Source organism: Zosterops lateralis, assembly GCF_965231275.1.
Source record: "Zosterops lateralis genome assembly, chromosome: 6".
NCBI classification, from domain to species: Eukaryota; Metazoa; Chordata; class Aves; order Passeriformes; family Zosteropidae; genus Zosterops; species Zosterops lateralis.
The window spans coordinates 6,065,163-6,076,578 of NC_139761.1; the positions used below are offsets into that span (position 1 = coordinate 6,065,163).

Consider the following 11,416-nt stretch of genomic DNA (forward strand, 5'->3'; position numbering starts at 1 on the left):
AGGACGCGCATGCGCGGAGCGGCCGCGGGGTGGGTGAGCGCGGGGCCGGCGCGATGAGCGCCGTGCCGGGGCTGAGGGAGGACTGCGAGGAGCTGCTCGGCGCCTTCCTGCAGGCCGACACCGTCCGCTTCGAGCGCTTCGCCGAGCTCTGGCGGGAGCGCCGCTTCCACACCATCTTCTAGTGAGTACGGCGGAAGGGAGGGAATGGCTCCCGGCCGCTCCTCAGGCCGAGCTGCGCCTGCCCCTCTCCTGCTTCTCCCTTTCCCCTCTCCTGCCGCTCGCCAGTCCCGCAGCCCTCTCTGCTCAGCTTTCCCCGGGGTACGGCCCCTTAAATGGGGTGCCAGTGAGCCGTGTGCCCCCCCAGGCCTGGCTCAGGGAGAGGGTTGCCTGGCTGGCCTCTAAAGAAAGCGGAGCATCGGTCCTGTAATGATGGAAAAGCGTTTTAAATTCAGTGTATTTCGTGCGTTAGGATATGTGTGTGATTTGGGCGCTTGAGCCCGCAGGGAGCTTGGTGCAGTTCTTGTGAGATTTAAAGGACATTGCACGTTTCATTGAGTCGTAGAATATCCTGAGTTGGAAGGATGGACATGGATCGTGGAGTCCAACTCCTGGCCCTGCACAGGACTCTCCAAGGATCATACTCAGTGCCTTGTCCAAACCTTGTCCAAACTCTTCTTGAACTCTGTCAGGTTGTGATTCTTGGGGTTGTCCCAACTGCAGGGCCAGGAGTTGGACTCAGTGATCCTTGTGGGTCCCTTCCAACTGAGAACATTCAATGATCCTATATCTTTAAAACATCTATAGCTTGTTTATTCATTATGGATTTTTCCAAAGCTTGGAGTTTTATATTTACCTGCTTTAACATGCTGCTTTTTTGTTGTTGTTTATTTGTTTGTTTTAGTGGTAAAATGAGAGCTTTGCAGAGGAAAAAGCTCACAGAGAAGACTCTAGATCTGGCCCAGCAATACTTCTTGCCCCCCTACTACTTCCAGATCCGAGTTGGAGCTCTGTACCTTCTGTATGGGCTCTATAATGCCCAGCGTTGTCAGCCAAAACAAAAGGTAATTAATTGTTCCTGAGGGTTTATTCTCAGGATATACTGGGCATAAGATGTGTGGTGCACTGCTGTCTGCTTTGTCATCATAAATGGTTAGGGCATTTCCTCTTGCTTTCTTAAAATAAAAATACTTAAAGCCAGAGTGGAAACTATTGGGAAAAGCAAGGACAGAGAATGTGTTCATCAGCTGTAGGGTGAACTCCATCACAGCCTGAGTTACTCTTTAGAATTCCAACAGAGTGGAGACTGACTGAATTATTTCCACTTCCTGTTAACCAGAAGAGGAATTAATAACTAGAGGGTGTCTGCCTGAATGACACCCTCCTTGCAGCTTTTAGGATGGGAGACCAATATCTAAAGGAATTACAAACTCAGTGCAAGGAGAGGAGGTTTGCTTAGGGACTTTGTGATATATATTGTGTTTGCACATGCAAAATTGAGTCTGAATTCTTTAAATAGCAAACTGAATTTGGAGTAGTTGACAGTGATGTCTCATATTTTGACCTCAGAGAAATCAGTAACTTTTTATGTAGATGAATTTAGGCAATTTTAAAGCCACTGTTGGATAGCAGCTGTGAGAGGGAACAGGGGAAAGGGAACAAGAAAGTTATACAGAGAGAAAGTGAAGTGAGCAGAGTGGATAGGACAGGAGAGAAAGGAAGAAATAAGGAAAAGAGAACATGTATGAGGATTTCAGTGGCTCACACACATACACAATATGAGTATTGTTTCCTAATCATTACTGAAGGGGAATGTCCTAGGTGCAGACTATTTTTCACACACTTCAGAATGTGAAGAATGAATGTTTTCAAATGTCAGAAAGGATTTTTGTTCCATGTCACTGTCAAAGAAAATATAATAATCTTATGTGCTTAAAATGATGATAGTAATAACAATTGTTATAGTGGGATCCTTTCTGCAGCTCTGGACATCCAGATGTTGTTTGATCACAGTAATCAGTTAAGTTAATTTTTATGGTTGAAATATTGGTTTAACAGTATGTAACTCTTTTGTTGCAGATCAGAATTGCACTCAAGGATTGGCCTGAAATCCAGAGATTTCACCTGGATCTGCTTGACTGCCAGCACTATGATGCAGCCTATATCCTTAGGAAACTGCGACTTGCCAGAGCCTTCCACTTCACAGCAATGCCAAAGCTGGTCAGTTGCTACACTCCTGACTTACATTTTTTAATAAAATACCCTCATCTTTCAATGATGTTCAACTGACAGTTGAACAGCCTGACAGTTCAACAGCACTTGTGGTTAACTCAGCCTCGAGGCTGTGTTGAAATGAAATATCTGTGGCTTTACATAGTAGGAGATGAAGAGCTTGGAAAATGTTTGAATGCTTCTCACCTGAAAATATTTTTTCAGTATTTAATGTCCCTGATAGGTTTGAGATGTCTTACCAGTTGGGGAAATTAGTCTGGGTGCTGGATTAAATTCTTAACTAGAGAATAATTTGTGAAAAGTGCTGGCTCTGAGCATGTGACAGCAAAGATATGGTGGTGAGATGGTTTTATGCCTTTCATCTCCTGATTGATGGATAAGCAGTAGGAATTCTTAAGAGCAGGTGCCATCTGAAGCTTTCTTTTAGGTTACAAACATTGCCTCTTGTTTTAGCTGACCTACAGAAGTAAGAAGAAGATTGAGGAAGAACATTTTAAAGAAGAATTTAGGGACCCGTGTAACAGAGTGAACAACCTCATCACTAATGATATACTGGAGGTACAGTGACCTTTAAACTACAATTAATCAATGGGGTTTGTTTTGTTTTAATTTCTCTGTTGTCCAAGATCTGTAATTTTTCTGATCGGCACAGTCTTGATCTTTGTCATTCTCTTGTGGAATGCTAAGGTAATTTTACAGGCACTCAGAAATGTGGCATTTACTTTGGAAGAATTGTGGTACCTTTTTCAATACTGGAATATGCTCAAATGTTTTGTGGTTTTGCCTCAGTAAGATGTAAAAGGGTGTAAAGGGTTAATTGTCACTTAGAGGAAAATGGAAAATGGGGGAGGAGCATGTTTGTCTGCAGGTTGCAGCTGGAGGATTGATATTTGTGGTAGTATGAATTTACTTTTCTGTAAGTTTATAGCCTTCTCTCACCTTTATTTCTCCTTTCAAACCTTGCTGTTTTGTTTTTGGGGTTTTTTAAATTATATGATGCATTTTATAAAAATCTGAGTAATTCAAACCAGGTAAAGATTCTCATATAACTCAGTGATAGAACTTTTTTTGCAGTTTTTTTTCATTTATTGTTGGCAAATGTTCATCAGTAAGGTTGACTGCAGTGGTACAGAAATCTGTGAAGTAAAATGTTTACTCCAAAGAGATGAAAATAAAACACAGTATCAGAGTGAGCCCTGTGTGAACAGTGGCCCTGAATAACCTTAGTTTAAATAATACAAGGTACTCTTTCTTCTGTGGCTTATTTGATGGGTCAGTCCTGGTTAGCAGGATTTCTTGGCTCTAAAACTCAAATAACCTGACCAGAATCAGTTTCTAACATTCCTCCTGGTCCAATGGTCTCCTTAGAATGGTTTCTGTAACCCTGGGTTTGTACCTGGAGGACTAATACTGCTTTACTGCTGGAATCTTTTTTTTTTTTTTTTCCCTGAAAGACACTTTTAATGATTTCAGGAACTGATGAATATTCACAACCACTATCAGAAAATGAAGTGTGTCATTTCAGCTGACAAATCCCAGCCAGACAAGGCCCTGAGCTTGATAAAAGATGACTTTGTGGTTAATCTCAAAGACTTGGCCTTGGAACATCAGGAATGGCATCAGAACAGACTGGTAGGTACTACCAGCCACGAGGCTGTGGTCACTCAGGAGGGGTTGGGTGAACATGTGAGAACTGGATTTCTTGGTGTGATTAACTCTGAGCTGGTAAATCTCAGACTGAAGGAGAAGGAACTGTGGCACTGAAGGCATGGAATGTGTGAAAGCTGAGGCAGGGCTGTGGAATGGAAGAAAGGACTTGTGGGTGGTCTTTCCTCTGGGATACCACAGCTGACTGCTGAGAGGGAAGCCCTGGAGGTCTGACCTCATGAAATATCTCTGTAACACATTCCTGCATCAAAGAAAGGCCACAGTGTTGGGTGGATGTAGAAAGTGGGCCTGTGTGTAAATCCTTGTCTTGTTTTTTACAGTTCTTGGATTTAAGCTGTCTTATATAGGACAGATGTTTAAAGAAAAATGCTTTTCTTCTCCACAGAAATTACTCCAAAGTGTTACAGAAACTGATGAAGCAGAAGACAGAAAGAAAGAGGAGGCTTTGCTAAAATCAGAGGTAAGGAAACTGAACTACTTTGCTGCATTGCACAGGCCAGATCTGTTAATTTTTTGACTTCAGATCTGAGGCTAAGTAGTGTAGGTCAAAGTTTGATAGTGTCAAAATAAATTCCAGGGACAGCTGGTGGGGCTGGTTGCTTGATTTTCTTTTTAACTCACATTGTTTTCTATGAAGCTGTGAGTATTTACTGCTGTGACAGCTCTTAGATGATCACAATAAAAAGCCTCTCTCAGGTGACAAGGGAAAAGAGCTGCATTTTCTTGGCCAAACTCTTTTACACTTCCTCCTGGAGTTTCAACTTAAGGCAATATTCATTTTTTATGCTACAGAATTGCCTCATGTACTTGTCTGCTTATTTCAACTTCGAATTTAAGTAAGATGTGAAGTTTCAAATTTGATTTTTTTTTCCTCCTGGGCTTTGTAACAGTGGAGGCAACCAAAATTACGCTCTGTCTTTTTAATGAAATTTGAACTTTTTTTTTTTCCTTGAAGCACCATTTTGGTGGCATTAAAATTATGTAGAACTAATTATAGAGTTTCAGCTGTAGTGAGATATTGCTCAAGTGGTTGCCTGATGTAATATTTCATTTGAGTACTCTGTAATAGAATAAGAATCTTTTCTGACTGGACTCTTGTTTCTTTACAGGGTTCTGAACGAGCAGGTGCCCTGGCCAGAATCAAATACAGATCTTACACTGCACCTGTTGAGGTGGGTATGAAAACTGATAATGGGGATGTATTTATTTTTTTCATGAACAGTTTTAAATACCAGTTTAATGTAAATGTTGGCTCAAAAAGGAATGAATTAAAACTGCAGTCTGTAATTCAGTCTTTCAATGTTCTAGTTCTAGTTTTCATTACACAGCAGGGAAACTCAAAGCTTTTATTCTTGTTAGATTTATGGAACAATGCATATAAGGCCTGTGCTTGGGGGATTTTAATTTACAGGGTATCTTTTAATGTCTATGCTCTGTTTAAGTAGATTTTAAGAAGAATGTATAGTTTTAGAGGAATTTTTAGAAGATGTATAAAAATACCTGAGACTTTAATTGCTCAGATTCCCTGGATCTTAGATACTGGAATCCTGAAAGATGCCTCCTGAAAATGGGACTTGGGAGTTTAAAGTCAGTTGCAAGTTCTTGGAAAGTTTGTTTCAGTAGTTTTTCCCTTAAAAGAATATTGTTAGTTTGTCTTTTTCTTAGGGGTCCTGTGAGAAACATCTCAACTTTCTCTGTTTATTAAAATCTCATATTGAAAAACATGTCATTAAATGAAACAGAGCTCTGGATTTTATGGCAGTCCAGACTTGTGAATGTGCAGTGATGTTTTTTAGGCACTTAAGCAAAATATGATGGTAAGGAGGCTTTAGACAGCAGCAGTTTTTGGAAGTATTTCTTTTATGTAGGGGGGTGCAGCATGGTGTGGACTAGCAGTAACAGAGAATGGATTGGGAATTAATTAATGTTTCATTATCTGCATTTTAAGTTATACACCCATGAAATCATTCCTGTTTTGGACAATTAAAAAATGAAGAATAGCAACTAGTGGGAGTCCTCCGTCACTCTTTCCCCTTCTATCCCTTTTCCACCCTGACAGCAAATTGATGCTTTGGTCCCTGCTGGTTTATCAAGTGACCCACAGCAAGATCTGGCTGTAGAAATTCAGCTTTTTTTCTGTGTCATTCAGGTGTCCAAATCCAGGAGACATCGTCAGGTGCAGTTTGAATCCTCTGAACCCGGATCGAGTTGTGGGAAGTCTCCAAGTAGAAGTAAAAAACCCAGCAGGGGAGCACAGACACCAAGGAGAAGAGGTTCTTCAGAAGTTAGAGGTACCTCTTCATTTTATCCATGAACCTGGGGAGATTGCAAAGCTTTATCCATTGCTTTGCTAGCTGGGATAAATTTTGCTGTTGATCAGTGGGAAATTACTTTTCCTAAGAAAATTCTCTTTCTGATATCCAACTTTTCAACTGATTGAAGTTGCTCTGCTGTGTAAATTTTTTGTTTACTCCTTATTAGTTATAGGTTAAATGAAACTAAAAAGCAAAATGTTTTTGAGTTGTTTTTATTTTTTGAATTATCTTTATTTTGAAGATGGGGATATAATTTCAAAGTTCCAAACTCTGTTTTCAGACTTGCCTAGCCTCTGTTAGGGGAAAAAAGTTATTAAGGACATTAATCCCTCTTCATTGATGAGCATTAAGCAGTGTTGCCACTGCTTGACTTTAAAAGAGTAGATGAAGTGTTTTGGAGCAATAAGGTCATTTTGAATTATTGAACTGATTAATTTGCTTTAAATTGATAATGTTAATTACTTGTTATTGAAGGTTTCTTAGTGAATCATATTGAAGGTACTGTGAAAAGCATCTCAGGAGAGCAGCAGTGAACAATCTTTTAACTGCTGGATGAGGGATATAGAAACAGAAAAAAGCTGACAGTTTTTCCTCAAAATCTGTGTGCAGGTGAAATGCAAGTGGCAAAGGAAACTGTGACTCAGCATATTGGGATGCCAATAATCATAGAAGAGGACTCAGATGGAGGAGGTACAACCATTGGAATTCCAGCAAACCAGTGACTTGTTTTTAATATCCCTCTGCTGTGTTTTTTTCTGAAATTAAAGCTGATATTTTGGATCATGTCTTTGGGTTAGTCTGAACATTGTTGCAAAAATTGAAAACTTTGAAAAGCCATGGCAAAGTCCCAAGAGTAATGTTTTTTCTACCTGGATTTCATCCTAGTGTGTTCAGAGTTAAAATTGGTCCAGTTTAAAGGAGTCTCATTCTTCTGTAATACAAATTTGTCTTGAGGAGTTCCATTGTGTAGGGAAAAGTGATTTTTTTGGTCAGTCATCCACTTAGAGAAGATCCCTGTTCTGGTAACTCTGGGAACTTAGGAAAGAACAGCTCTTGGTGTCCTCGCCTTTGTTGAGGGGAGAGAAGGTTCCTCTCTACCCTTAGTTCCAGCTGGGCTGTTTCATGGATTGAGCTCCAGTACAGCAACAGCATCCTCTGCTGTACTGGAAGTTATCTGACATTGTTGGGGGAGGGCTCTGGGAACTGCAGCAGGGGAGTGAATGGCTTTGCTGTCACTCAGGTTACTGGGAATAATGTAATTTTAGTTGGGAGGCAATGGTAAAGCAGATTTCTCAAAGCTTACAGTGGGGTTGCTCTGCAGAAGCATCAGTGTTGGATGATGCTGAGTTGCTCTGCAACTCAGAAACTTCAGGGTCTGTTCTCTGCTTGAGGAGAACGTGGCACAGCATAAAGAACATTTTGCTATTTAATTTATTTATTTTTATTTTATTTATTATTTATTTATTATTATTTTAATGTTATTTAATTTATTATCCAAAATTCTGTGTAATGGATGGATATTTAATACAAGGGATATCTAATACAATTTAATACATTTAAATGTATTAAAATACATTTTTAGTGATTTATATTTGCTCTTTTTAGAAGGAAAGGAGCATCTTGTAGTACTGAAGTGAGATTACATTCTCTGGTCACTTTTGTTTGTAGACAGTGGGAATTAATTCAATTTTAAATGGTCAGATTTAAGGTGCCATGGAGCATTTAACATTGTACTTTGTTTCTTTCCTTTCACTTGTCCACTTGTTGTGGACAAAAAGTTTCTTTCTAACTCAGGAACATTCTCCATTTCTCAGAATTTTCCAGTAAATTCTGAAGCATTAAACATAACCATAATCAGTCTCTTCAGATATTTTGTGAGTATTCCATTTGTCAAATTCACAGCAAAATCTGGAAGGTGTTGCTGAGGAGCAGAAAGCTTTTAAGATGGAGTAAGTTTTGAAGTACAATATCCATCAATGGAATTTCAGTTGATACTTTGAATGATGGTGTGCTGTAGGATCTAGAAAGATTTTTTTTTTTTTTCATATTTAAAAAATTCGAGGAAAGGGACTGGAAGAGGATCTCAGGAGCCCATCTAGTTAATTTCCTGTGCTGGATAGAATTAGTTCTACTTGAACAGTTGCCACGAGGGAAGATGGATTTAAAAGCTTGTAAAAAAACCCTTCTCTTTATTTTCTTTCAGAACTCTCTCCCCCCAAGAGCAGAAGACGACGTTAGAGGATCCAGTTGGAGAAGCACTAATGTTCATTTTAATGACAAAATGAAAATGTCAGAGGTGACACCAAGTGCTTGTTTTGGATACCTTTGAACATGAAAGAACTGTCTGGGACCAGGAGCAGAGGTGATGCTGGAATACTGGTAGTGACTGGGATACTTCAGCTGTCTCCTGGTGCCTTTATTCACCTTGTGAATGCTTCTTGTGGGAGACCAAAGCTGCCGTGTCCTGGCTGAGATGGAAAGAGAAGGCTCAGAAAATATTTGCCCATGTAAGACATGTCTGTAATCCTTTATCTCCAAACATCAGGTTACTGACTGTTGAAAATTAGTACAATAAATTATTTTTCACAGTTGACTTGCTCCATTTTATGTGTGCAAACTACACTGTGTATCATGGTTTGATCTCACACTATATGGAAATGAACTTGCTGATAATCTTTTTGTTGTGCTCTGTCTCCAGCAGATCTGGAGTTTCTGTGTATTCAAATGGAGGGATGGAAAGGGTGCTTATTAATTCTGCAGCTAACCCTAAGCTGTACAAGGGCAGGACAGGAATTCAAAATGACCTTTATAAACTGGAGGGGAGTGAAAGAAGTGGGTGCAGAAATAAACATGGATCTCAGGACTGAGAACAGGCACAGCATGGGGAAGTGTTTGTTTGGCAACAGTGCAGCAGAAAAAGCAAATGCACTGAGAATCATCAGCTGGAGTGTTTTCTGTAAACACTAAAACCAGTAGAATTTGTGTCACTCAGCCTTTGAAGGCTGCAGCCTTAAATATAAATATCCCCATCTGACCACAACAGTTTAAGAAGAATGTAGAGTTACTCTCCTTGGAATTTCTCCAGTTGATCACAGCTGCTCTTTCAAGAAAGGCCAAAGGAATTGTGTCCTTTTCTACATGAAGAAATAGAAATTAGAAATTTGAAAGATTTTGAATACAAAAGGAACCTAAATTGAATTAATTAGTTTGGTAGTATTACTCTCAAACGCCAGGTGCTCTTACCTAGAAGAAAAAAAAAAACATTTAAGTGGAGACACAAATGGTTTTACTAAGAAAGGTTTCCATATAAAATGTGTTGGTTGGCCAGGAGGAATGGGCCAAAATGCCAAAGAGGTTGGACACTGGAGAAGCTGATGATGAAGTGCCAGTGTTGCACTCTACCTTGTTAACAAGAAAAGAGGAAACACTCTGTAATAAAGCCAAACCTTACTGCACTGTCAACTGAATAGTCAAACATCCAGTTGAGTAACCAAAGTCTTGATACATCTAATCCCAAAGTCATTATTAGCCCAGATCTAATTATTATAAAAAAGGAATACTTCTACACAGATTGAAAATCCCTGTAGTGGTAACAACACAGTTAAAGTCACCATACATGCATTTAATTTCTACTCTTCTGGTTTGTGGTTCACTCTTCCACTGCACTCTTTGTCCTGAGGTTGGGCTTAGGTTGTGGATGGGACATGCCTCAGGTGTGGTCTTCTTAAAAGGACTCATCTATGGTTATAAACATTTTGGAGATATCATTTCTGTAAAGTTTGAGCAATTTGGTTCTATTTGGGTTTTCTGGCAGTGACGATGCCTGTGCTTTTCTGTTACCTGCACAAACCCTGGAAAACCTTTGTGCATTTCTTCTACTTTTTGGTGAGCAGGTACAAAAAAACTAGAAGAGACCTCAGTAGGAAACTTAATCAGACTATTTTTGCTCAGTAACATGTTTAATACTATTCCCTGCAGTGGCACTTCTTCATAACATGGACATCTTAATTTGCTTCTCCTTATACCTTTGAGCCATCCCAAGAGCTGAGTAAGGGGTGGAATTTGTCACTATTTTTGATACTCAGTGATGAGTCCTCCCTGCACTGCTCTGCAAATGATTTACTAAGGGTGCAAAGGCTTTGCTGAGCACAAGGATGGATGCATTCAACAAGCAGTTATTTTCATATTGTAATCATGAAAACAAATGTTCTGTAATTTGTTTATAAAATTACATGGATGTAAAATGGAAGTCATGATTAAGGATAAATTTAGAACTGCTGACTGTATGCATGTGTTGGTGATGTTTCAAAACAGTAATCCTGAGAATTTAGAGGCAGCTGTAGGCAGAGTTTTACAATGCTGGTGTAATCTTTAAAAGGCAAAAAACCCTTGCTGCAGTCTGATGGGCAATTACAGGCTTTGAAAAACAGGAGAGGGACTTCCAAAAATACTTCATTGAAGCAAGCAGCTGTCATTAAAAAAACCCTCAACAATAATTCTGGACTTCCAAACAGTAATAGTAGTAGTAGACTTTCTGGGATCTAAATTCTCTCCTGGTTGTAGCCTCAGCTACTGCAGCAGTTAAAGTCTGCAAGGAAATTTAATGTCTGTAATGCCAGCCTAACTTCCACTGTGCTGGTGGATAGGAGTGAGGCCATATGACAGTGTGTATCTGGATGTTGTTACAGTTTTCAGAAATAAATTAAATACATATGTTTTGGCTTAAGCTTCTCTGAGGTAGATACACAACTGTCTGTTCATCCAAAAGTAATCACCATTTCTTTGGCAAAGCTGAAAGATGCTCTTAGTGGAGGCTTCAGCCAGTGCTCAGTGTTTACAAAGATAATGTGGGTGATGAAAAGCAAAATAAACCTAGAACACTTAGAGATTACATCAGTTTACAGAATCAATTATCTTGGAAAAGGCCTCTGGCGTCATTGAGTCCAACTTTTCACTGATCCCCACCTTGTCAACCAGAGCATGGCACTGACTATCATGTCTAGTCTTTTCTTGAACACCTGTTTTTAAGTTAAAGTACACAATATTTTTTTTATTCTACTTATTAAAGCAACCAACAAGGTCTAATTAAATCAAATTAAGTGCAAAAGGCTGGACAAATTAAGCTCAAATACCAGCTGGGGAATGCTCCTGTAAGCAGCTGTGCTCAATCTGGAGGTTTTTGCAGCCTTTAAACTGAAGTTGAA

The 11,416-nt window shown here is 39.5% G+C and overlaps 1 protein-coding gene across 2 annotated transcripts; it reads left to right on the forward strand.

Annotated features, from left to right (window-relative positions):
- Window positions 1-33: 33 nt before the first annotated feature.
- SNAPC1 (small nuclear RNA activating complex polypeptide 1) lies at window positions 34-9,709 on the forward strand. Of its 2 annotated transcripts, XM_083863256.1 has the most exons (10): window positions 34-181; window positions 902-1,061; window positions 2,077-2,217; window positions 2,683-2,787; window positions 3,703-3,861; window positions 4,283-4,357; window positions 5,007-5,069; window positions 6,047-6,188; window positions 6,822-6,902; window positions 8,416-9,709. In XM_083863256.1, the coding sequence occupies exons 1-10, from the start codon at window positions 54-56 to the stop codon at window positions 8,448-8,450; spliced, it is 1,089 nt and encodes a 362-aa protein (XP_083719382.1). In that variant the 5' UTR covers window positions 34-53; the 3' UTR covers window positions 8,451-9,709. The 2 variants fall into 2 exon arrangements, with proteins under 2 accessions (XP_083719382.1, XP_083719383.1); XM_083863257.1 differs by lacking the exon at window positions 6,822-6,902.
- Window positions 9,710-11,416: the final 1,707 nt, after the last annotated feature.

What these genes read in the sequence shown, in the direction of transcription:
- SNAPC1 (XM_083863256.1), top strand. Translation starts at nt 54, where the DNA reads ATGAGCGCCGTGCCGGGGCTGAGGGAGGACTGCGAGGAGCTGCTCGGC. An exon ending in CTTACACTGCACCTGTTGAG is followed by an intron (nt 5,070 to 6,046) that starts GTGGGTATGAAA and finishes TGTGTCATTCAG; the next exon opens with GTGTCCAAATCCAGGAGACA. An exon ending in AGGTTCTTCAGAAGTTAGAG is followed by an intron (nt 6,189 to 6,821) that starts GTACCTCTTCAT and finishes ATCTGTGTGCAG; the next exon opens with GTGAAATGCAAGTGGCAAAG.